Genomic DNA, 27231 nt, shown 5'->3' on the forward strand with positions numbered 1-27231 from the left:
AACCTGTCAAAGGAGCATAAAATCTAGTAAATGTAAGAATAAAAGCTGTTATAGTTTATAACTTTTACATACATTATCTTATTTAATCTTCACAGCAATGGAGTACCTGTGATATAGTATCTTCATTTCACTGATGAAAAGACTGAGCAACTGAGAAATTTAAAAACTTGCCCCGGGTCACAGAAATAGTGACTGGTAATTATTGGTGTGGCACTTTTCTTCCAGAGACAGTGTTATTTATATATTGGGTGAAGGTAAAAGATCTGTGGTAAGACAGATCTGGGTTTTGTCCCCGACTAGCTGCGTGACCTTGAGTAACGTCCGTCCGTGAGAATCAGTTTCTTCATCTATCAAATAGGGATAAACCCAATTCTGTAGAGTTGTTTTAAGGGTTAGAGGAAATGTATGTAAAGCATCTATCCAGTTCTGGTGTAAACAATGAGAGTTATTTTAATTTAAAGACCATGTGATTGCCGATTGAGTAGTTTTTAAGTGAGGGCTATAGAAGAGTCAAAGGAGAAAGATGATATCCATTTGGAAAAGTGGTTAGTAAAAGCTTTGCAGGATTGGAGTTGGGCCTTGAGCATGAGACTTGGTGTTAAATTCAGATTCTTAATCAACTCACTTATCTAGGTCTTCCTTGAAGATTCAGAAGTACAATAAATTAGTTAAGTTAAAAATTCTGAGATTTTAGAATTTAGAATATACATGATTTGAGAGAGAATATATATGGTTTGTGTCAGTCTTGCTTTTGCAGTGGGTTGAAGGTTTTATCTTTCAGTAGTTGACTTTTAAGATGAATCCTATTGCTTCCCCAAAGCTGTCAGGTGATCTCACTTTTAGGCCTACCCACTTATAATCTCCATTGTGAGGCTACAAATCTTATAGATCAATTTAGATGAGGCCTAACTTTAAGATTTTAAAAATTTGAGGGAGTGAGTGTGTGTGCCCGTGCGAACATGAGCAGTGGAGGGGCGGGCAGAGGGAGAGGGAAAAGCTCCCCACTGAGCAGGAAGCTCGACTCAAGACTCAAGCCCAGGCCCCTGGGATCATAACCTGAGCCAAAGGCAGACTCTTAACCGACTGAGCCACTCAAGGCCCCAAGGCCTAACTTTCTAAATAACCATTGTTAGTGGCAGCTGCTTTAGTTTTTAGTTATTTGCCCCTTTTGCCTGGGAGTTGTTTTGCTTTGTTTTCTGGGCTACATATTTTTGGTTTCTCCTTATTTAGTTTTTCTTCATTTGCTTCCAGAAGCATAACACTCTCTTAGTTTTCTTCTTAACCTCTCCCTCACCCCTTAATATCTTTGCCGGTTCTTTTTTCACCCTGACCCTTAATATCAATGTGTCCTAGGGCTTGTCCCTGATGTTTTTATCTACTCATTCCACTGGTAGTTTCATCCAGTCTCGTGAGTTCAAACATTATATATAGGCCAGTCACTCTAAATTTGTATTTCTTACTCAGATCACTTTCCTAAATTCTCTACCAGACTTTTATTTTATTTTTTTAAAAGATTTTATTTATTTATTCATGAGAGACACACAGAGGCAGAGACACAGGCAGAGGGAGAAGAAGGCTCCCTGGGAAGAGCCTGATGTGGAACTCAATCCCAGGACCCCAGGATCATGCCCTGAACCAAAGGCATACGCTCAACCACTGAGCCACTCAGGTGCTCCCCTCTACCAGACATTTAGAACTAACTGCCTACTTAATATCTCCACTTGCAGGACTGCTAGGTGTTTCTGATTTAATACATCCAATCCTGAAGTCCTGGTCTTACCCCTTCACAACCCTGCTTTGCCCCCAGCCCTTCCCATCTTAGAAGATGACAATTTCATCCCTGTAATTGATCAGGCCCAAAACCTTGGAATCATCCTTGGCTCTTCTTTCTTCTATGCCACACTCCTGATCCAGTCTGGAAATTCTGGTGGTTCTTCTAGGATCTGACCACCTTTCATCATCCTCACTACCGTTCCATTGACCAGGCCACCATTGTCCCTAGCCTGAATCCCTGCCCTTGTCACGTAACTGGGCTCCCTGCTAAGTTCCCTGCCCACTGCAACCTGTTCTCTACACAGAAGCCACCAGTGTCCTTTCAACACATGAGTCAAACTCTGCTCAAAATCCTTTACTGGCTGGCTCTCCATTTCTTTGAGAGTAAGAACTCCTGTCCTTATAGTGGACTACAAGGTACTCCCTTGATCTGGCCCCTCTTTTCTCTCTGATCTCACCTTATGACTTTGCCTCCCTTGCTCACTCTGCTCCTGCCACACTGTTCTTTTTGTTTTTAAAAGATTTTATTTTGAAGTAATCTCTACACCCAATGTGGGGCTTGTACCCACAACCCCAAGATCAAGAGTTTCACACTCCTCTGATTGAGCCAGCCGGGTACCCCTCTATTCACCTTTTAATGAGGAATAGCTTGACCACCTGGTTCAAACTCCCTTTGCTCCCCTCCCCTCTCCACAGCATTCCCAAAACCCCTCATGCTGCTCTTTTTCTTTTTCCATTGCACCTAATACCTTCTAACATATTACATAATTTATTATTATTATTATTTGCTGTCTATATGTATATCTCTGCTAGAGTATAAACCTCATGAGGCTAAGGATCTTTATGTTTTGTTCAGTGAGCGATCCCACAATGCCTAGTGCACGGTGGGTCCTCAAGTATTTGTCTAATGACTAAACATATTATGGGTAAGTCTAAAGCTACACTATGTAAACAATATTCATTTTCTTTCCATTTCAGTCTTTAAAGTTGTCTCTGATGCCATAATGATTTTTTACATTTTCACATTTTATAGGATATAATGGTGTTCCTACTCATTAAAGTTAATAACTCAAACTTGGCAAACCTCCAGAGTAATTAACATTAATGCCATCTGTTAATGGAGAAAAGAATTGATGTGTTTTGCTTTGACCCACACCTTTATATGTTTATGTTGAAATTGTCAATTGATAAATAGAAGAGATTTCTACATCTCTGTCACTATTTTAAGTATACGGAAGGAGGAAATAGGAATACTTGGTGGCCATCCCTATTAATGAGGAAAGCTAGACAGTTGGTGTCTGCCCTACTGGGTAGCAACCGAAAAATCTCAAAAAGCCCTGGGTGATGTGTGTAAGAGTAGGGTTGGATTCACAGGCCATGGCCTGACCAAAATCTGGTTTGCTAGGCACAGGGACACATCAGTCAGATGACTGATAAATCCCTAGGAATGACAATGATAATGTAACTTTTCTCAGTGACGTGAAGTGCTCCGTCCTCAGTACAAAGGTGCTTTAGTTTTTATTACTTCCACATCTCTTCCGTTCCTACTCACCTTGAAAAGCAGCTGTTGAGTACCTGTGTTCGTTGACTCTAGAACATAAGGTAGTTGGGTCAAATTTTAGTTTTTAAGCTTTAGACCCACATAGTTTTCTATCAAAGAGAAGATGACTGATGTATGTTGTAATCTGTAATATATATTGTTTATTAGCCTATTTCGAAAATTTGGTGATAAGCTAGGGATGTGTCAGTTTTGTGTCGGGAAGTGATTGTTCTCAAAAGAAACTTTGATCTGTTAGAAGGACCCATTTATCTAATGCTGTGATTAAAGACCCAACCATTTGCCTGCTGACAGGGCAATTAAGTAGACACCAAGTCCAGTTTCAATTGGAAACGAACAAGTTGTATTTTTAAACTAGATATGAAATTTTGAGACAAACATGCCAACACGTGAGGCATTTTATAGCTTTGATTAATGCCATATGCTGTTGTGAGTCAATACAGGAATGTCACCATTAGACCTCACTGGTCAGAGCCCCTGTGATCATATTGTGAAAGCAGGAATCTGCTCCAAGCCAGAGCTCAGGGTGCTGAGCCATGCAAACAGGAACAGTATACATGCTTTCATTCCATTTGTGGCTTCCTAGGAGGGAGATTCAGGTAACATTTGTCCGGAATCTACAGCCTGTTGAGCATCTTCACAAAATCTCATGTAGCCATCACAAGAATGAGTGTGTCAAGTATAATAAATAACTAGAAACTTCAGGCTAAGGAAATGACTCAGCTGCTAAATTATACTTGTTCAAGACCACTCACTGAGTTACGCTCAGAGCTGGGATTTGAACACAGATGTTGGACTCATGTTCTTTCTATGAAAGAGTCTGCTGTTCCTTCATCAAGTCACCTCACAGTTGAAGTGCTGCTTGTTATCAGGCAAAGTCTTCTTTGCTTTGCAAGTTTCCCTTCCATTCTCAGCATGAAGAAGAGAGGCAGTGCTGGATCCACCCCAGCACTCGGAGCCCGTGGAGAGGACGGTGGAGGAAATGGGCTTCTGCCCTAATGTAATGTGTGAATCAGAGGGTGTCACGTAACCACATTTCCAGCCCCTTCATCTCCTCTTCTGATCTCTAGCACATTGCGAATGTGAGAAAACTGAGTTGCTTATCACAAACATACTCTGTGACAAGCAGAACATGGCATACACGGTCTTAGGTTTTGATTTCTACAATAAACATCAAGCATAGCAGAAGAAAAAAAATGGACATATATAAAAATTTATAGCAAGATCTGTCATATATTTGGTTAACATAAGCACTATTATAGGAAGACAGGAAAAAATAGCTTATATTTTAGAGTTACATATAAACTCTGAGGTCACCGATAGATCATTAGTGTCCTGAGAAGGCCCTAAAGAGTCCTTGTGCTGGAAAGCTGTACCTTCTGTCTTGTGAATGTGTCAATTTCACCAGGTTTTTTTCGTTTTGTTTTTAAGAATCTCAGGTTTTATTGGCTAAAACACACTTTTTGAATAATTTCAAAATTTAACTGTTATGTGGATGTTTGCTTATCCCTCAAATGCTTGGATTAGTATCAAAGTTTGTTGAAGTTTGAAGAACCTAATTTAGGTAAGGGTCCTATTGTGATTTTTAGGTCAATCAGAAAAAAAAGTCAGTATGATAGAAGATGAATACAAACAGAAATCTGAATTTGAAGAATCTTCCCTTTGTGAGGCTATATTTGTTTTTTGTTTTTTTTTCCCTAAAGAATGCCATTTAAAGCTTTTTTTTTTGGAAACATTTTATTTATTTATTTATTTAGAGAGACACACACAGAAAGAGAGAGAGAGAGAGAGGCAGAGACACAGGCAGAGAGAGAAGCAGGCTCCATGCAGGGAGCCCGATGTGGGACTCCATCCCAGGTCTCCGGGATCACACCTTGGGCTGGAGGCGGCGCTAAACACGCTGAGCCACCAGGGCTGCCCCGTGAGGCTATATTTGGACATTGGCTTTACCCCATATTTATCAGGGGGTTGTGATGGGTGGAGAGTGATCTGATCCATTGAGAGTACGTTTCTGCTCGTTTAACCTTACCTTCTGAGTTCCAGAGCATCTCTTTGGAGAAACCCTGGCAGACACTAACTCCAAGGATCACAGAGCATAAGAGGAAACAGGCCTTAGGTTACATAATTGTCCTGCAGGGAAGAGTCTTTAGCGCCCGGAAAGTTGGAGGGCTGCACATGTCTTGTGTATCGGCCCCCAGACTGCCGTGCCGCTGTCCGTTTTCCCCTCTGCTTTTCCTTTCTGTCCCCATTGTCTCTACTGAGCTTTTGACCTTCCCCTACCCATCACCCGTTGTAATCAGGACGTGTATACTCCCTTGTAACAAATTGGAGAAAAGCTTGTTTAATGGGAGGTGGTACCGACCATTTGGCGGCGAAGCCGCGAACATGGACAGCCGGTGTGCGGATGTGCAATCCAGCTGTGTGTGCAGCCGTGTCCAATTGAGCAGATTCATTCTTGGAGGGGCACGGCAGGAGCAACTGCAGCAGCCAGAGCTCCGGAGCATGGTTTAAGACTCTGCATGTCCGGTCCTTATGGCCACTCAGGGCTTGGCTTTCAACTGCAAGTTTCTTTTAAACAGATGTAACCTTTATCGACTTCCCACATCTTTACTATCAGTTTACAGGAAGCTCCACAAACGTGATTTTTCCCTGGAGCCTCAGGGCCACACTGCGGGATAGGCATGAGGCTGGGCTTCTACCTGGTGTAGCCTGGGCTTGAGCCCAGCTCCTCTTAAGAGTGTGGCTTTTTTTTTCTTTAAGGGTTTAATTATTTGACAGCACAAGCAGAGAGTATGACAAGGAGAGGGAGAAGCAGACTCCCTGCTGAGCAGGGAGCCTTATGTGGGGCTTGATCCCAGGACCCTGGGATCGTGACCCTAGCTGAAGGCAGATGCTTAACCGACTGAGCCACCCAGGGTGCCCCAAGACTGTGGCTTTTAAATAAGTTATTTACATACCTGCAAAGATATGTAACAGTAATTTAGGAGTTGAAAGGGATTGTACGGGTGATTTTTTTTTTAAGATTTTATTTATTTAAAAAAAAGATTTTATTTATTCATGAGAGAGACAGAGAGAGAGAGAGAGAGAGGCAGAGACTCAGGGAGAGAGAGAAGCAGGCTCCATGCAGGGAGCCTGATGTGGGACTTGATCCCAGGACCTCAGGGTCACGCCCTGGGGCTGAAGGCGGCACTAAACCGCTGAACCACCCGGGCTGCCCTGTATGGGTGATTTAATTGCACTTTTTTTTTTTTTTATTAGACTAGTAAAGGAAGTAAGGCACAGAAAGTGTAAGTTGCTTGCCAAACATCACATGGTAAAAAAAACAGCACAACATCCAAGAATTTCCATGGAAAATAAATGGAAGCTTATCATAGCCTAAAATGTAAGTATGTACATAATAGAAACAGAATTTTTAGAGAGACGAAATAGTTTTCCTATGTAACATAAGCCTAGCCAACTCAGGACTCACTTCCTAGTCAGAGGTTGCCTTTCCATTGTGACACACTGCAGTTCCTCAGAGTTGCCAGTAGCAGTTATACTGGCGTTGTCTATCTTTTGTGGACATATTTGGAACTCGGGGTCAAGGATGTCCCTGAGAACACAGGCCTTGCAGTTAGTCTCCTTGTAAACCAGAGGTTACTGCGTGCCGTGCCAGACCCGGGCTGCGGGCTGCTGAGCTGACCTCTCCTGCTGCACATATCACGGATCACGGTAAGGGCCTAACGGGATGAAAGCTGTGGGGCCCATTCACATCCCCAGCCGTGGGGAGCACGGTTGCTGTGCTTTGGAAATATTTTAAAATTCATTTATGATAGAATTGTCTAGTGTGAAGACTTTCCTCATCAGTCTTACTTGCTCTAAAATCAGATTAAGCCTAATATGGAGTTAACATTTAAATTTTGTTTTTAATCTAGAGGCTAACCCTGGAGACTAAATACCAGGGCCTAACAGTTATATTTTCTCCCTTCTTTTTCTTCTTGGTTTTGGTTTATTCTAATTATGTTGATTGTTCCTTTGGCATTTGTTAGCTAATGCCGACTGTGTTGGTACTTTGCAGAATAAGGAGTAATTACATGGTTTTTTCACCAAACTTTCTAATTTAAGTGCAGCTGACCCTTGAACAGTGCAGGGGTTACGGGACCCTGGACCCCCTCATACTCAGAAATCTGCAGATACTTTTTTACTAAGAGCGTACTGTTAACAGGAAGCCTTACTGATAATAGTTAAAAAATATTGTGTACGTTATCTGTTTCATCTACTGTAATCTTACAATAAAATAAGCTAGAGAAAGTAAAATGTTAAGATTATAAGAGTGGGGCCTGGCTGGCTTAGTTGATAGAGCATGTGACTATTGATCTTGGGGTTATAAGTTTGAGCCCCATGTTGGATGTAGAGATTGCTTAATAAATGGAAGTTTATTTAATTCTTTTAAAGATTTATTTATTTATTTATTTATGATAGACACAGAGAGAGAGGCAGAGACACAGGAGGAGGGAGAACCAGGCTCCATGCCAGGAGCCTGACGCAGGACTCGATCCCGGGACTCCAGGATCGCGCCCTGGGCCAAAGGCAGGTGCTAAACCGCTGAGCCACCCAGGGATCCCCAATAAATGGAAGTTTAAGAAAATACATTTACATTACTATACTGTATTTATTTTTAAAATTCTGGGTATTAAGTGGACCTACACAGTTTAAAACCCATGTTGTTCAAGGGTCAAGTGTAATTTTTAATTCTTCTATTTCTCATTTAAAAATAGGCTTATAAATTTCATTGATGCAAGGATATTTCTTTATATAGTGGATTAATTTAAACATCAGAATTTATCCATTGAGATTTACTGTGTACACACTGTGTATGTGTATAACACTTAACATTTCTTGCAGGGTTTTTTGTTGTGAGGTGGTCTGGAAATGTCTCATTCATTTCATTCATTTTATTTTCCCAGAGAACTTCCAAAAATGATATGAAAATAACTCGTTTCACAATAATTTTTTTTTAAATCTCTGTGTGGGGCTTGAACTCACAACCCCAAGATCAGGAGTCACATACTTTACCAACTGAGCCAGCCCAGACACTCTCCACACATATGTTTTTTAAAATTATCAGTGTCAGGGTTAGAATTCAGTGATTCATGAGTTACGTATAACAATGCTCATTACATCTCCTTAATGCTCATCACCCCATGACCCCATTCCCCCCTCCACTTCCCCTCCAGCAACCCTTAGTTTGTTTCATACATTTTTTTAATTCAATTCTCACAGCAACCTTTTATGAGGAAAGCAGCACTGATACTGAATGGATTAAGAACGTTGACAATTGGAGAGATTTTATTTTGCTCAAGGTTGCACAGTTAGTGCCAGGGGTCTTGCTAGAATTAGAATGGGCTATTCCATTTTTCTGACCTTTTTTTTCCCTGCATACGTGTGACGTCCTCTAATTAGAACTCAGTTGAACAGATTCAGGCATTCGTTCATTTGACACATATCCACTGAGCACTTGGGTGCCATTAACATCGGAGGTATGGGGATGCAGTGGTGAGAACAGATACGATCTGTGTTCCCACAGAGCTTGATAAATAAGTAAACAAGGTCGTTTTCAAATAGTGATATTTTCTTTGAAGAAAATAAAATGAGGCTCAGTGGTTGAGCGTCTGCCCTCGGCTCAGGGTGTGATCCTGGAGTCCAGGGATCGAGTCCCACGTCGGGCTCCCTGCATGGAGCCTGCTTCTCCCTCTGCCTGTGTCTCTGCCTCTCTCTCTGTGTGTGTCTCATGAATAAATAAATAAAATCTTAAGAAAATGCAATGGAAGGTGATGGTGGGGGGTCACTTCAATTTGGGAAGTCTGGTACAGCCCCTTTGAGGCGGTGACAGTGCATTCTACTGGTGGATTAGATTTGTGGAAGGATTAGATATGTGGAAGATACAAAAATAAGAGCACTTCCTATTGCCTTTGGGAAGCCTATATAGAGAATTTCTCTAGTTCCTATCTTTAAGGCCAGCCAAGAGTTGATGAATTTTTTTTATCCAACTTATTTTTATCTGGTGTATTGGAATCTGCATGTTGAAAATTTAAAATTCTTGCATAGGGCCCAAGCATTGCTATTTTTTTTCCAGATAATTTACTCACTACTTATATCTTCTAAGAATACACTGCTTTTTCTCAGTTCTCATGTGGTTATTGTGTTAATGATTAGACCTCTTCTCTCCTTCATCTTATCCCCACTTTTTTCCGATTTTTTTCCAGTGGCATCTGTGCTTTTCTTGCTTTTCTGACCTTGCATTTATTTTCCTGCAGATCTCAACATCTGCTGCAATTTGACTACTCAGGTTAGTGAAAATTTGCCCATTTATCAGTTTTGTGCCTAAGGCAGTATTCACCAGTATTCTCCTACTTAAGATGAATAAGGAGCTTTACTTCTGGCCACTTATAATTCATTAATGGTGGAAGTTAAATATCTACAGAACAGTCATCAAAACAAACTAGTTGAGGTTTTTAGTTTTTCTAGGTTTTTTTTTTTCCTCTTTCAAAGTATAATATACTAATATAGGAACTTGATAGAACAGGGCAATAATTAATACGTAAGAAACCTAGAAAACTGATCATTTACAAATGAGTAAACTAAAACAGAGCTGCTGCTTTTAGTAAGGCAGAGTAAGTTGTCATGAATTCCAAATTATATTTAGTTAGACAAAAGTAAGTATTTGTAGATAATTCAGTAGTTTTTAGAAGCGGTACACAGTTTTTTCAGTCATGAAAATTATCCCTAGAATATAAGCCCCAAACTGCTGAGAGATTTTGAATTTATAGGGGAGAAAGAAATCCACAGACACCTTTTTAACTTCAGTTGAAACCAGCAATAGCATATTTTTGTCAGGCCCTAATAGTATATAATATATTCAATGTAAGTATGGGAAAGGCTGGTGAAAACTGGAATTTTCTACAAAATACATTGAGTTTTGGGTGGGAGTTGTCCTGACACCTCAGGAAATGGTAAATAATAGATGGGTAGACTGGAGACATCACAAGGGCGGAGACTGAACCCCCTCTTCTTTGCTTCTCCCCCAGCACCTAGCCTATGCATGCATAGCACTCAAAATACTTTTTGACCAGTTTTACCCTGAGCTTGTAGATTGGTTGACTTGCTGAAGTATGTGTTCTACTAATTTCTCTTGTGACTGTTCTCACTCTAACAGCGCTTTATGTTCTTTAAGTTCTTTCTTTCTTTTGATCTTCAGTATAATAAACCCTGAAGGTGAGGAGTTTCTTTTGTTTTTTTTTAAATTTTCCTCTATAGGGAAGGACATTAGTTGGTTTAGAGACTTTCTCTCGTCTCACACCTTCAGTGTGAGGGTGTAGTTTAAATAATAGAAATCAAAGTACCCTTGTCTGGTTTCAATGTGGAGTTATTTAAATACATGGAAATCCAGTGGTAAGAGGTACATAGTGTTGAAGCATGAGTGTTGAGCTGAGATGGCACCTGCTGTGCCTTGTACCTTCTCCTAGCTGCTTCCAGAAGATTGGGATGACAGCCCCACAAGTAGGCTAACAGATGTTCATGCCTCTCTTGACCCTTGCACACATTTGTGGAGTTTAAAATATCACCATATATTGATTATTGGATTTACGAAACATTTTAATAGCCTCAACATAAATCAGGTGTGCCTGTGCCTATTTAATTGTATCTCTATTTACCGAACACATGGTTTATATGTTTCTAACTCCTCAGGAACTGCCCCAGGGACTTTTTTACAGTTTCTTGCCACATGTCTCTTTGCTCTTGCTCTTTAGCTTGGGGTCAGGATTACTCAGTCCTAGTGTTTCTGTCCCACTTTTTCTTTTTAAGTCTTTTTTTTTTCTTAAGATTTTATTTTTTTAATTTTTATTTGTTTATGATAGTCACAGAGAGAGAGAGAGAGAGAGGCAGAGACACAGGCAGAGGGAGAAGCAGGCTCCATGCACCGGGAGCCCGATGTGGGATTCGATCCCGGGTCTCCAGGACCGCGCCCTGGGCCAAAGGCAGACGCCAAACCGCTGCGCCACCCAGGGATCCCTGTCCCACTTTTTCTTATGAGGTGCTCTCTAAGCTCTGTGTCACGTTGCCCTTTAGGGCAACCCTATCACGTGTCTAGAGCAATGTATCAGACCCAGGACTTCCTTTTAACTGCTGAAATAAAATGCCTAGATCATAAAAGCTACCCATAACTTAAAGAAAATAATGCCCATCTTTAACATAAGAAATGAAAAGTAATTTTTAATAAAAATTTTAATAACAATTTTTAATAAAATCATGTATATTTTGAAAGTTGATGTGGAGTGCTCCAATTGGATAGGGGGCCACCAAATGTGGGGGTCTCAACTGGGTGGGGGCCACTGGTGCAGGTGTGAAAGAGTTCACCCAAGGTAGAACAAAGGAGATAGAATTTTATTGGAAACACTGCAAGGAAGCAGCAGGCAGGACAGCAAAGGAGACACTGTGGTGAGATGGTGGTGAGGGACCAAACTGGCAGAGTGATAGAGTATGGGGACTTGGGAATTTCTCCTTTTTTCGTCATCTTAGGACCTGTGCCTGGTTGTCATTGGTCAGTTCGGGCCTCTGGCTGTTTCAATGTTGCTCACTTAACGAGGCTGTTTGCTTCAGCTCCTAACCCTGCGGACCCTTTTGTCTTGCTCAAGTTTCCAGTGCTCAAACCTGTTGCCTCAAAGTGACCTCTGCGTTCCCCTCTAACAGATCAACAGTGGCAAATCTTTGGCATTTGGGCAGGGGTCTCATCATCAGTAGCTTCTTTTTGCTGAATGAGGGACATGGAGATGTCCGTAGCTGTGGGTCAGTATTGGTTAGTTGAGAACTTATGTATAGGAATTATGAAGGGCGGAGGCAGCTGAGTCCAAGGTAAACTGCAGGTGTGACTCTCCCTGCAGATGAGTAGAGAGGATCATCTGCCAGCCTGAAGTTGGCAGTGACGGAAACTATTGTTGGAAAATCCATTCCATTTTTCAGCTATTCAAGTAATCATATGCCCATGGGGTCCCGCTAATATCCCTACAGAATGACAAGCAGGAAGACTGTCTATACATGAGCTGTTGTGGCAGTTTCTCTGAATTTTACCTCAAGTTGTCCAGCTTAGGCAAACAACAAACAATTAAAGACTGTTAGTCAGGGGCGCCTGGGTGGCTCAGTCAGTTAAGTCTCTGACTCCGCGCAGGTCATGACCTCAGGGTTGTGATCCAGCCCCATGTCGGGCTCCATGCTGGGTGTGGAGCCTGCTTAAAATTCTCTCTCCTCCTCCTCTTCCCCCCCCCCATTAAAAAAAGTTAATCAAAATTAGAATCTAACATCCATAAGAATGTGTTCTTGAAACATAATTTTTCTCTGAATTCACCATTATTTCCAGATAGCCAAGTCAAGACTAATTCATGTATTTGTTTGAAGTTTTATATAAATAATCTCTACACCAATCTGGGGTTTGAACTCAGGACTTCAAGATCAAGAGTCTTCTGCTCCACAACTGAGCCAGCCGGGCACCTCAACACTAATGTGTTTGTAAAACAAGTCCAGTTTTAACACATTTAGCCTAATTATTTACATAAACTCAGCAAGAATAGTGATTGATCATATAGATTCTTTAAAATCTGCTTTGCTGGAACTTTTTATAGGGAATCTCTAGATTGAACTTTTAATGGCCAAACCAAATTCATTCATTCAGATATGTCTTCAATACCTATAGATTTGGGTGAATTCCTCTTCTTGATATCCCTAAAACATCCTAAGTTTCCCACACCTGCCAGGAAGTGACATTCTTGACTCATCTGGTAAGGCTGCTGGGAACTTGTAAGCAAAATATCAGGACATTTCCAAGGGGCTTTATTGGCTCTGTAAAGTCAGCCTTATTTCTTAAAGCTGTTTGGGCATATTGGAGTCTATGCATGTCTCTCTCAACTGTGACATTCCCGTCAAAGCCTTGGTAAAATAACCGATGTTTCCATTGGTGTCCTGTTACAAGGGGAACAGATTCTTCTTGAACTTAGGCAAATAACTATAAATGCCATGAAAGAAAGAATACTCAGAGGTTTTGAATTTCATAGGATTCAGGTAGGGAGAAAAGTTAAATGTTTCAACTTATTCGCAAAGGATAGATATTTTAAGAGGAAATTTCCTTAATCTGGAAGAGCAAACATTAGAGAACCAGCAGTGTTTTAAACAGGAGTCACAAAAACTATAATCATCTTCCTCAGTTCACTTAGTCCCATGTTATTCTTGTTCAATTCAAATGCAGTGGTTTTTAGGTCTGGACATTCTTACCCATTTTAGTTTTGTAATTTTAAAGACCTCAAAAACCTGTATTTGTCAAAAAGTCCTTTTGAATCTCCTTGAAGACAAAACTCATTTTGCGAGAGCATCAGAACAACTATAAATGACAAAAAAACCCCTCAGAAATGGACATGATTAAAGATTTCATAGAAGAGTTCATTATAATGCAGCAGACAAGGAAATCTGGCTATTTCTGTGACACCTAGAATTTTAATAATTAGAATGTCAAGCAATGACCTTATGCCAAAACATATTAAAGCTTTAGGAATTTGATATAATTGCTAAAATAGTTATAGCATTTGCCCAAACAACGTAACCTAAGGCTAAGTCATTATTTAACAGTTCTTCTGGAGCAACTTAACGTACCAAATAAACAAGCTCAATTACTCAAAAAGATTTCATTTAGAATTTGAATCTTGGGAATTTTGTTTTAAAAAAAAAACAAAACCTCAAGAAGTTATAAAGCACATGCCTAAGTAGGATTACAGATCATCACAAAACTTAAATTTTTATTTATTTATTTATTTATTTATTTATTTATTTATTTATTTATTATTTATTTATTTATTTATTTATTTATTTATGATTTTATTTATTCATGAGAGACACAGAGAGAAAGCCAGAGAGAAAAGCAGGGTCCATGCCGGGAGCCTGATGTGGGACTTGATCCTGGGACTCCAGTATCACGCCCTGGGCTGAAGGCCGACGCTCAACCGCTGAGCCACCCAGGGATCCCAAAACTTAATTATTTATTTAACCAAAAAAAAAAAAAAATTATTTATTTAACCAAAGTGGCAATAAGATTCCAAAGGCAAATAAGGTTTTATAGTTATTAGCAAAACTTAGCTCCTTTAATAGTGAGAAGTTTTAGTTCTCTGAAGTAATGAAAGACCTGATAAAGACAAATAGAAACTTTGGTTTTCTAGGCAGATAAAGAGAAGAAAAAAAAAAGCCCTCTGTTCCATTTTCGTATCAAGAGCAGACTAACAATCCAAGAAAACTTTGTCATTTTAACAGAGTAAAGCAGAATTTTAATCTCACACCAGTGTACTTTTAAAAATCTATTCATTTCAATCTCAGTCTGTCCTGACCACACATAAAATTTTTTTAATTTTTACTATTCTTAAAGATTTTATTTGAGAGAGAGAAAGAGGAAGAGGGGAGAGGGAGAGGGAGAAGCACACTCCCTGCTGAGCAGGGAACCTGATGCTGTGCTTGCTCCCAAAACTCCAGGATCATGACCTGAGCTAAAGGCAGACACTTAACCAACTGAGCCATCCGGGTGCCCCTAAAATTATTAAAAAAAAAAAGAAAAAGTGTGTGCACGCAGGGATGGTGGGGAGAGAAGGGCAGAGGGAGAAGGGGAGAGAGAGAATCTCAAGCAGACTCCCCACTAAGTGAGGAACCGGACATGGGGCTTAATCTTACAACCCTGAGACCATGACCTGAGTTGAATTCAAAAGTTGGATGCTTAACTGATTGAGGCACCTAGGTGCCCCCAAAAGTCTTTACTGAAGCTTTGCCTTCTCAGACCTTCTACAACTTTTGCATTCAGATTTTTGTTCCAGACTTTTTCTCTCCAAACAGCCAGTCTCATTATAGGACAAATTTTTTTTTTCCTTCAACAAAAATGTGTTCTCATTCCTTATATCTTCCTCACATATCTCCTAATTTTCTTTTTTTTTTTTTTTTTTTAAATTTTTATTTATTTATGATAGAGGGAGAAGCAGGCTCCATGCACCGAGGGCCCGACGTGGGATTCGATCCTGGGTCTCCAGGATCGCGCCCTGGGCCAAAGGCAGGCGCCAAACCACTGTGCCACCCAGGGATCCCTCTCCTAATTTTCTACGTGCAGAGTTGTTTTCCTTATTTCCATCAATCCTAATTACATTTAGCAGGATTTTAACTTAGAAACTTGTCTGCAGTGAAAACTAAGTAGTAACTAACTTGGTAACTTGTGAATTGCTACACCAGAATTCTTTAGATCTGATATTTATGAATACATTTCATAATTTTAAAAAACATAACTTTTCCATAGGACATTCTTTCAATAAGGCACAAAGCATGTTTTCCAACAGATTCAAGTTATCTTTAGTTTTTCTGCAATAAGAAGCCAAAAGCATAAGCCTATATTTAGTATTTAGTAATCAATTCTTTAGTATTTTATATTTTTTGGAAACAACTTTGCTGTCCAGTGAATTCAATTCAATTCATCATCCAAGCCAAACTGTAAGATTTCAAGTTCCCAAAGACTTTGAAAGTTATACACAGGGTCAGATGGGCCATGAAACTGAGCAAGACACATTCTACAGTTTTTGTGGAAGTCAGGATTTTGGGGACAGTGCCATGAAGGCTTGTACATTTGAGACCTCTGGCCATTTGGAAGAATTCCAGCAAAAAAGGGCAAGCTGGAAAACAGTATTATAAGAAAGAGTTCTGTGGAGGGGTCTTACCTTTTGGTCTGGGAATTTGTACTGAGGCCAGGAAACCCTACATAAAAAGATGAGGCGTTTTTCCTCAGGCTTTGGGGGTCAAATTTGTTCCAGTTTTTAAGAATACAGCCCAAGAGGGAGTCCAAAGGAACTCAAAGAGGGGGTTTGTCCCTGAGTGGGAAGGACTGGCTGCTGATTTCCAAGAGGTATCCCACCAAAAGGAACGAAACTCTGACTCCTGGTTGTAATTTCAGTCAGGGCGTCCCTCTGACCTGAAAAAAGATGGGACCTTATGCAGAGAGACTGAGTCTACTGGGGCATCCCACCCAGAAGAAGGTCACAGCAAATGGGGGTGTCCCCTGCAGCAGCGAAAGCCTGACACCTGACTGCCAAACCGGGGTGGAAAAAGAGGGGAGAGGACTCACCACGCAGAGTGTGGGAATGTGTTTTGCCTATAGATCAAGATGGTGGCTGGACCTACCAAAACAAAGGAAAAGGGGGAGCAAGGTAGCTGAGTGTCAGGAAAGGGTCCTGAGTCCATAATGTACGCAGATTCGCTCTGGAGGAGCTGTAGATGAAGTGGGAGAGGAGAGGAAAGGGGTCCTTAGCCCTCATGGGCATGGCCAGTGCAGCCTCTTTGCCCTCAGACCTTTGGACCACACCAGGGAGCTGTCCTGTTCAGGGACCTTTGGTTGTCTGAGGAGTACTAGGGTTAGACTGCCAAGAGCTGGAAAGAAAAAGAGGGAGGGAAGGATCCCTCACCCTTTTGGGCGGGGGGTGGCCTGGTGGTTCCCTGTGGGCTTCAGATCCTCACCAAGGAGTAACTTTGGCCAGAGGTCATCAGATCTCCAACACCACTGGAGTTGGTTCCCTGAGGGAAAGTCCTAAGAAATTTCCAGAGCCAACAGAGGGTCCCCATATGGGCCACCAAATGTGGGGCGTCCCAGTGGTGCAGGTGTGAAAGAATTCACCCAAGGCAGAACAGGAAGGATAGGAGTTGACTGAATATGCTGCAAGGGAGCCGCGGGCAGGACAGCAAGGGAGGGACTGTCTTGGATGAGGTGGTGGTGGTGAGGGGCCACAGTTAGAAGGCAGAGTGATGGAGTTCGGGGACTTAGGAAATTGTCCCTTGTATGGTCATCTTAGGACCTGTGCCTGATTGTCATTGGCCAGTTCGGGCCTCTGGTTGTTTCAGGGTTGGTTGCTTAATGAGCCTGTTCACATCATTTAAAACGGATGCAAACCTGGAAACACACAGTACCTCAAAAGAGCATTCATCACAAACAGGAATCTGCACCTGCAGAGCTGCTGTGCCACGAAGTGCTCTTCGAAGTGTTAGTCGCTCGGGCAGGCACTGGACTGCGGCTGAGCCGTCTAAGGCATTTTACCAGAGGGGAGACCGTCTAGCTCCTTTGCAGACCAGACACTGGTTTTCTTTTCTTTTTTTTTTTTAATTGGGGGAGGTGAGCAGGGAGAGAGAGAATCCCAAGCAGGCTGCACACCCAGCATAGAGCCTGACCCCAGTGCAGGGCTTGATCTCACAACTCAGAGATCATGACCTGAGCTAAACTGAGCAGATGCCTAACCGACTGAGCCACCCAGGTGGCCCCAGACAGACACGGTCTTAATTCACAGTGCATTGTGTTCATCCAAATTAGGGACCAAGGGTCTGAGAGGGCTGAATCTGGGCCAACAGACCCCCAGAAGAAAACTGCTTAGAATCAAATTTGGATTTAGGTGGAATAAATAAAATATAAATCAACAGATTAAACATCTTTCATTGTTCAGGAAGGACTAGAACAGTTCTTGTTAATTTGTGAAACATCTGGCATAGAAATTGTCAGCGTCGCTAAATTTCACATTACCCCAAAACCCTAGTGATTTATGTTCTATTTTGCATTGAAGTCCATCTTCTAAAATTCAGGATTAGGGCATCCCAGGTGGCTCAGCGGTTTAGCGCTGCCTTCAGCCCAGGGTGTGATCCTGGGGTCCCAGGATCGAGTCCCACATCAGGCTCCCTGAATGGAGCCTGCTTCACCCTCTGCCTGTGTCTCTGCCTCTCTCTGTATCTCTCATGAATAAATAAATAAAATCTTTAAAAAATAAATAAATAAAATGCAGGATTATTTGAACTGGCATCCAAATCCAAATTGCTTTTGATTGATAATTCCTTCAGAATATTTAGCCAAATCTAGATCTGATGTAGTTAATGCTATGTCAGGGGTGGATTTTTTTTTTTAATGTTTTTTGTTTTGCTTTTTTCTTTAAGGAAAAAAAATGTTTAAAGGAAAAGTAAATACTTTAAAGAAATTTTATTTTTTTTTAATTTTTTTTTTTAAAGTTTTTTTATTTATTTATGATAGTCACACAGAGAGAGAGAGAGAGAGAGAGAGAGAGGCAGAGACATAGGCAGAGGGAGAAGCAGGCTCCATGCACCGGGAGCCCGATGTGGGATTCGATCCCGGGTCTCCAGGATCGTGCCCTGGGCCAAAGGCAGGCGCTAAACTGCTGCGCCACCCAGGGATCCCTAAAGAAATTTTAGAGTTAGAAAATGTTTTCAAAGTTAGATCAAGATTTTTTTTTTTTTTTTTTTTTTAAGCCATCAGCTATCTTTCTCCCTTCTGGAAACTCTAGTGTTTCTGCTTCTTGGTGGCTGTGAAGTAATCTTCACTCTGGAAACTCTTGCGTCTGTTTTCTCAGTCCTGACCTTTACGTGGATTAACAGTGCAACGTGTGATTGCTAACACCGTGGAAGCCCATCTTCGTGAAATGGAAAGACTGGCCGTTTAAGAAAACCAGCAGAGCCAGCTCCCGGTGCCTCCTGAAGTCCTGTGAGGCCAAAGGTCTGCTCGCTCCCTGGTCAGCCGCTGAGGGGGCAGCGGTACCTGCCGCGCCCCCCCCCCCCCATCACGACTCAAACATCTTGTTAGTAAATAGACACGAGGCCACCTGCGGACGGTGGTTCTCAAAAACGGTGGGAGGCAAAGGATTTTATGTTTTCATTTCAAGCAAATCTTAGTGCTGTTGTAGGCTCAGGCACAGGTGACCAACCTGCCGAGCTGAAACGACATCTGAGGCTGACCTGATAATTAAGGAATGGCTTTGAACAGCCGTAAGGTCCTGTTTCAATATTGTACGACGTAAAGGGCTTAATCTTATGTTTGCAAATCTGCGAGTTTAGTTTTCCCCCTCTGATCACCTCAGTGGGGTTGCTGGTGAGGCTTTCTAAGTGAATGCCCCACTTGTTTTAATTTACCTCCTTAGCAAAAACAGAGAAAACATAGTTGTTTAAAAAAGACAAGGAAAAAAAAGCAAACGCTCATTCCATTCAGATGTCTATTCATCTTACTTTGAAGTCCAAGGGTAGTGCAAATTTTTGATTTGCAGCAAATTCTAAGATTATCCATTAACTACTCTAGCAGGCTTCCTACTCCCTTTGTAAGTTTTAAAGGGACCAGGCTCTTTTCTCGGAGTTTATCTTTAAAGAAGTATATTTTCAGCACAGCCGTCTTCCAGAGCGATGGGATAACTTTTCAAATGTTGAAGGGATGTGTTAGAGACTAGTCTTAGCTGCGTGCAGGTGAGGCAGCGGCTGGAGCTGCTGCTCCCTGGGGTGAAGAGCAAGTACCAGTGCTCTGGACTCTGCGTCCCTCTTGGCAAGTAGGGAGCTGCTTTTGTCATAAGGAATGTTTACATTGCATTCTGTAATAAAGCAGTCTTTATCATAAAGAGTTCTTTATTACAGAATCACTGAAAATGCTGTGCGGCCTTTATCACCCTGTTTTGGGATGTCGCGTATAACGTAAAAGATCCAGGCCCCTGACCTGGCCACAAGAGTCTATACTCCGGAGGGGCAAAATGAGGGCCTGTTGTCCAGTTTGAGGATGTGGGTCTGAAGAGGGAAGGCAGCAGATCGGGGAATCGGAATCCTCCCAGGCCGGGACAGACCATGGCTGCGTTCCTGGAATTTCTCTGTCACAGGGCACAGTAACTGCGACAGCCGTGGGGGACAGGTACTGTCCACGTCCCCCGTCAGTGTGCCCGGGTAGCTGGACTTCTCTGTGCCGCGGCCGGCAGCGCGCCGTTGGAGCTCTTTCCGTCTTGCTTTCCCGGCCTCCCTACATTACTGCCTTTTGGGTTTTGCTTTTGTTTTTGTTTGTTTGTTTGTTTGTTTTTTAGCACTCAGAACTTGAGTCAGCAGCTGTTCCTGCAGATCCGCATCAGAAATCATTATCTTGAAGTGTCCCGTAGTCGTTCTTCTTTATCCCCCAAAGATACGTAGTTTAACCTCTATGTACAAAAGTTTGATCAAAAAAAAAAAACAAAAACAAAAAACAAAAGTTTGATCATCATCTTTATGTAATAAGTTATGTGAATGGTACATAGAAGTCACTGAGCAAAAACCACCCACCCCTTAAAAAGTTGGAGGCAGGGGCAGCTGAGGTTGAGGACCTTCATGGCATTGGCCACGTCACACGCTTGTAGAAAATACTGCAGGTAGTTATCGACCTTTTTGTCCAATGACCTCCTTGCTTTGCTGTCTTGTGCCACCACCGGGTTTCCAGGGTTTCTGCAAATGAAGTGATTCAGGGTCCCTTCTCTTGGGTACTCCTCTACTGTGCAGCTATTTGTTAAGGAGAAGCTGGAAATTCTGCTGCACTTGCATCAGCTTTATGGGAGCTGGTTTTGTATCTGGGCCCTCACTTTAGCTGACTAAAGCCCAAGGACTCAGCCTGGGGCCTCCGTGGAGGAACAGCACGTCTGAGGTCTCCCTGTGGCTCTGTGGCTCCTCCGCAGGGCAGAGGTGCATAGGGGAGAGAAGCCAGCTCGGCAGCTGACGTTCTTAGGCTCCCATCCCAGCCTCTCCAAAAGGAACCTGCTTCTGGGCTCGAGTGAGGGAAGAGGAAGCTCTCCCTTGGAGTCGGCTGGTCGGAAACAGATCATCCGCAGATCCGCGTTGAATCACCATTTACTTGAAGTGGGAGATGGTTGGGAGGAAGGGCAAACTGTGAACTACTTTGCCCTTTCTTCTTCTTCTTTTTTCTTTCACCCGTGATGTAGAATGAGCAGATATTTAGGGGTATGAATTCTTGGTTACTTTGGATAACAAAACAATAAATAGGATTTCACACAATCCAAAAGTGGCTTCTATGGTTAACAAAGGTTGCTTGGATAATGAAAAATGTTTCCGGAGCAGACGGCAATCAAACTGTCAGCAAGGTTCTGGTAATCTCGGAGAGGTGTGCAGCCCTGGAATAAGCACGTGTTTCAGAACATAAATAATAGACTCCTGCCCGGAAGGTTCTTCTACATCCAAAGTCCACCTGAAACAACTGCTCTACAGAGTGATGTTGTTTCTTACGCAGATAGTGGCCTCTTGTTATAAGCTCTGTATTGGTTTAAAAAGGTAGATTAAGGGAGCCTGGGTGGCTCGGTCAGTTGAGGGTCCACCTCATGACCTCAGGGTCATGGGATCAAGCCCCATCTTGGGTTCTGCTCATCGAGGAGTCTGCTTGAGATTCTCCTTTTGCCCTTAACCCCCTGTGTGAGCTAGTATGTGGGCACACACTCTAAGATAAACAAATCTTAAAAAAAAAAAAACCACTCATAAAAGATTAAGAGGCAGCTTATCGGTTGAGCGTCCAGCTCTTGATTTTGGCTCAGGTCATGATCTGAGGGTGGTGGGATGGAGCCCCATATCGGGCTCTGTGCTGGGTGTGGAGCCTGCTTGGGCTTCTCTCTATCTCTCCCCCTGCCCCTGCCCCTGCTCACCCTCTCTCTCAAAAAAAATTAAAGAGTTTTAGATTAAATATGGAAACATCTGTCCATCATTCTCATGTCTTTATCCAATAACTCTATTAGAAATATCAACTTTGCCTAATAGTTATGCTTTCTGCTAAAGTGCATGCCAGTCTCCAGAGGATGAGACATGGGCAGATAATAATAAAATAGTCTGCAGCAATCCTGGGAGCCCTGGGCTGCAAGTGGAACGCCCCAGATCTTCTAGGTCTGGTACCTCAATGAGGAAGAAGGACCCAGAGATCCAGCCTCCCTAGATTCTGTTCTCTGACCCCCCAATCTCCTTACTTACTGACCAGAGAAACCTTTTTAGCTTGTAGATTTTGGTGAGGGTGAGGAGGAGGTATTAGAAGCTGAAGTTCTTGTTTTATTTTAACAGCAACAAATTTTAATGAAATAACCCCCTAATAGTTGGAGAACTATTTCCATTTAAGCATAATTTGAATTTACCAAACTTCACCAGTTTCAAAAGACCCAAAACATTTCACCTTATTCCTTTTAAGGATTATAAAGTAGAGCAAGGGGAAAAAATAAACCGCTAATAAAGGATAATAGCAGTTTGGCAGGCAGCTGTTCTTAGTTTCATCAAAAGAATGACTGGTAAATTTAGTTTTGTTTTTTTTAATACTAAAGAATGTCTTTTAAAAAGTTATATTAGATCCTTTGGGTACTTACTGAAGTAGATTAGTACATTAAAACTGGATTCAAATTCCAGAATAAAGCTGATGACTACACATAATTATGTCCCACCTGCCTTAAATCATGTTATTCATTTTCTTCAGAATTGAGCTGGAATCCATCTTTCCACTTTGTCTAAATTTCACTTACTGGGGAGTGATCAGGGTCTGGGAGGAATAAGCCAGGTTGAGGTTACCCTTATCAACAGCTGTCTTATCTTTGCAGCCACAAGTGGATTTCGTGGACGAGCACCGTTCAGTAGAAATATAAGGCAACCACATATGTAATTTATAGTTTTCTAGTTTCTATATTTAAAAAAAATATTTTTAAAAACACGAAATTAGTTTCACAGTACGTTTTATTTAACATAAGCAAAATATTTCAACATGGAATCAGTTAAAATCATTGAGATATTTTGCATGCTTTCTTTTCACCAAGTCTTCTAAATTTGCTGTGTGTTTTCTACCTAGCCCATCTCAGTTTGAGTTAGCTACATTGTGAGTGGTCAGTAGTCCCCAGGTGGCTAGTAGCCACCATGTGGGACGGCACAGTGTTAACATGGTGTGTGTAAGGAGATAGCTGGAGGTGAGGCTTTTACCTGTCAAACCAGGAGTTAGAGCTTCACCCCCAAACACTATGGGAGCCATCAAAGGATGTTAGGCAGAGAAGTGTTTTTAATTTTAATTCTTGGCAGTCTCCGAGAATATAAATTAGAGATTCAGGAGTTGGGGCCTCAAGCAAGAAGCATGCTAGGAGGCTGCTGTTTGTCTAAGTGAGGAGTGATAGGAACCTGAACTAAAACATAAGAAACACAGACCAAAGGAAGTGTGTCTGAGGGGGGTAGGGGGTAAAATCATCAGAATTTGGGGGTGGCTCCTGGGTCTTAGGAGACGGAGTAATCTGGGACGGTTGTCAGGCTTCTCCTTTGCGTCGTTGGGCCAGCAGTCGAAGTGTTACCTGAATGGAGGGAGGGCAGGTTGGCGCAGGGGAGAGGGGTTCAGCATGGCCCATGCTGCCTTTGAGGCGTCTCTGGCAGGTGGATAGGTCTCGTTTGACGTGTAAGAGTTCACACAAGAGACTGTAGCCTTAGAAGCTAGAAAGACTGGGTAGGAACATTCGGTACTTAAAGTGCCAAGGAAAACGTTAGGCAGTAACAAGAAGGGGACGTAAGACTGAGGTAATCAAGGACAGCTTTATAGAAAAGGTGGGATCTGAGCAGAGTTCAATTAAAGAATGGGTAGGATTCAGAAAGTCAAAGATAACAGAAGAGGCAACAGAATTGTAGAGAGGGAAGAAAGTATGAGTCTATGAGACGTGTTTAAGCGACACCGAATAAACCTGTCCTGCTGGGCCAGATGGGATTAGGGCTGAGATCAAAGCGGGTCTAATGCAGTTTGCAGACATGTTTTGTTTGGCTTGCGTGGGGTTGGATCATGCAGCGTTCTAAATATTAGGTAGGTGCCAACATTTCCACACAAAAAATTTCTGACTTTCCTTTAAAATGAAAGGGGGCTGGGAGACAGACTTGGCAACGTGGTGGTCCTACATGGTGAAAATCAACTTAAATACGTGCTCCCTCTCTCCAACGAGACTGTTTCCCTCCTTAATGTTACTTGCCGGAGTCCTGTAGGTATTTGCATTTTCTGCTTTTGAGTCGAGGATCAGTAGGTAATAAAGGCACAAGGATAGACTGGTGACAGATTATGAAGGGCTTCTGATACCAAACTAGAGAATATAAATGTAGGCGGTAGGCAGCTGATGACTAAGGGATTGATGAGATTAAACTCCTATTTAGAAGGATTGTTCTGGACCAGCATGAAAATACAGAAGTTAGGGAGAAGGGTTAGCAGTTTTGAAAAGGAAAAGACAGATGTGGTGGTGTTGGCACATCCAAGTGGGCATAAAAATGCGAAATGGAAGTCTCTTAAGGGGATGTCATTCATCCCCAAGGCTACTAGGACCACCTGGGAACCATTGGGCCATTGAACTTGTAGGGTAATTTGCTTTGCAGGCTTCTGGAATTCCGGCCAAAGTTTGGCGTAGGGAACAGTAAGTGATTGTCTCAAACAGCTGTTTGGATTTGTTCAAACGTCTCTGTGATTTCAGAGCAAACAGTGGGAGTACAGACATGCTTTCTCTCCTCCTTGTGAGCACAGATGATCATTGAGAGAATGGAAGTGCTAGCACAGGGGTGACCCTTAGGGGCCGTGGAGCAAAGCTTATGGCAGTGGGTGCTGAGCTGCGTGTTTTGTCGCCCAGTATAACACCTGCCTGGTCACGCTGCCTTTCAAAACGTTGTCAGGTGGCCGTTTTACAGTCACTATTCTAGGGACACTGTAAATTAAGAGGAAAGGTCCTTTAAAAAAATAGGCTAACATTAATATCTGATCATTATTAACTGTGTCAGGCACTGTTCTAGGTTCTTCACGCAGATCCCTTAATCTTCACAGCCACCCCTTGAGGTACTGTTACTATCTCCAGTCTACAGACAAGGAAACTGAGGACCTAGAGGTTAAGAACTTACTCAAGGTCACCAGGCTGATAAGGGATAGAACCTAGACTTGAACCCAAGCAGTCTCTCGGAGAGGCTTCTCTCTTACCTGCCGTGTTAACCGCCTCAGCGTCTGTCTGTCTTGATGCCACACGACAGCCAAATTCACAGGGAGGGAACCTGATGCTCTTACCCTGGAAGCCCCGGGGCGACTTATTTCAGGGGTGTCAGTTGGGTTCAGGTTCTAGAAGATGCAAAACTGCCTTTAGGGAGAGCAGAGAATGGGGCCCTTAGATAACCTTGAGAGAGCGGGGTTATAGGAGGGTTCTCCTCCTCCGGCGAATGGCTCCATGTTACCTTAGGAAATGTGTCATCGGTCACCCTTTTTTGAAATAAGACCTCCCATGAGGATCCTTGTTTTCTTTTATGCGAGCTAAATCAGGTTAGCCTTGGCTTCATACGTTCTGATGAAAAATTATCACAGAAGAAACTTTATAAATATTTGGATTTGGAAGGAGGTGAGAGTCCATCACATGGTGGAGACACAAAAGCATTTTGTGTCAAAACTTGTCAGTTTTCCCCGCCGTATTTAGTGTTGCTTCTTTCTCTTCGGTCCACAGATGAAACACGTGAATGAAAGATTTCAAGATGGAAAAAATAAAGAAGTGATTCTCATGTGCATTGGCATCACTTCAGGAGTCGGACGGCTGCTCTTTGGCCGGATTGCAGATTATGTGCCTGGTGTGAAGAAGGTCTACCTTCAGGTACTTTCTTAGGCCACTTATCCTCCCAGCAAAATTCTCTTTATCACCTCATGTCTTGTTATAGGTATTTACTTGCTTAAATTCTTCTGTAAAAATGACAAATATTTTCTAGACCCTAACTTCTACCAGCAGTCTTTCAAGGGCAACATTGGTTGAGTTTTGGGTTTTCAACTTGGGAGATTGGCGCTCAAACAGCAACCTTATTTGTTTTGTCATGGAACTCCACCAAATCAGAATGTTTTTCGCCCATTGCTTTTTCTAAGAAGAATGTTTTATTTTTGGCACAGCTCTCACAGTCATGTGCCTTTTGCAATATCTTGTGAAATTCAGGGGTGTGTGTTTCTCTTGAGCTTCTTTATTGCCGATTGCCTCCTGGGATTGAGGGGTGCGCGCTACACTAACGGTAATTCCAGATTGTACCGACACTCATTCGACAAGTACCTAAATGACTCCTTCGTGCCACACACCGTGCTAAATGCTGCGGATGAAGCGTGAGCCATGGTCTGTGCCCTCAGTTAGTTGCTAATGGTCTCATGGTGCTGCAGCGCGGCGGAATAATGACTATAATAATAGATGGGTGCCATAGAAACATCTGGATCACTAGTGAGGGTCGGAGCAGGCCTCCAGGGCTGCTGGGGGGCTAAGAGGTGAGTGGTAGACAGGTAGATAAGGAAGGCAGAGAAGTGTGTTCCAAGCCGAGGAAACCACATGGGCAGAGAGGTGGAGGTGTGACACAGTATGTTGTGTCTGGGAAACTGAGTAAAAGGAGATGAAGGGGCATAAAGGGAGAGCAGAAAATCGACCGTCTGGAGGGAGAAGCAGGGGCCAGGTCAGTAAGAGGATGAACACTATCCCAAAATCTACCAGGAGCCCTCGGAGGGTCCGAACCAAGCAACGGGGGACAGGAGTTGGATTTTATTAAGCTCAATCCAGTGACTGCGAAGGGTGGGATGAGGTGGAGGACGGGCACAGAGGCTACATCCCGTACAGCCCCATCTCCAGAACAGGCTGCGCCACAGAGGCAGATGTCAGGTCGGTGGTTGCCTGGGTCTTGGGGGGCAAGGGGGTGTCACTGGGGGCGGGGGGATAGTTTTTGGGGATGATGTAAATGTACAATTAGGCAGGAGTGACGGTTGTATGACTTTGTTAACCAAAGCCCACTAATTATGTACTTTAAAATGGGTGAATTTTATGGTAGGTGAATTTATATCTCCGTAAAGGTTTTTTTTTTTTTTTTTTTTAAGTGGAGGCCAAGGTACTTGCTGGAGCCTAGTGAAGTAGTCCAGACAGGAGGGGTTCAGGTGGGAACACTGGGATCAAACAGTAAAATAGGGACACTGGGAATGAGAGTCTGATGGAGCCACCTAGGCTGCGTCTCAGATTTGTGGCTCCGTCAACAGTGGACGGTTGTGCTGTTTCATAAAG

The 27231-nt window shown here is 42.5% G+C and overlaps 1 protein-coding gene across 2 annotated transcripts in view; it reads left to right on the top strand.

The window, feature by feature from the left end:
• Positions 1-27231, top strand: part of SLC16A10 (solute carrier family 16 member 10) — a 111309-nt gene that overhangs the window by 70045 nt on the left and 14033 nt on the right. For both annotated transcript variants that reach the window (XM_038554959.1, XM_038554960.1), the window contains exon 4: positions 25663-25806. In XM_038554959.1, coding sequence (XP_038410887.1) covers positions 25663-25806 — 144 coding nt within the window. The remainder of the gene's footprint in view (positions 1-25662; positions 25807-27231) is intronic.

Source organism: Canis lupus, chromosome 12 (genome assembly GCF_011100685.1).
Source record: "Canis lupus familiaris isolate Mischka breed German Shepherd chromosome 12, alternate assembly UU_Cfam_GSD_1.0, whole genome shotgun sequence".
NCBI classification, from domain to species: domain Eukaryota; kingdom Metazoa; phylum Chordata; class Mammalia; order Carnivora; family Canidae; genus Canis; species Canis lupus.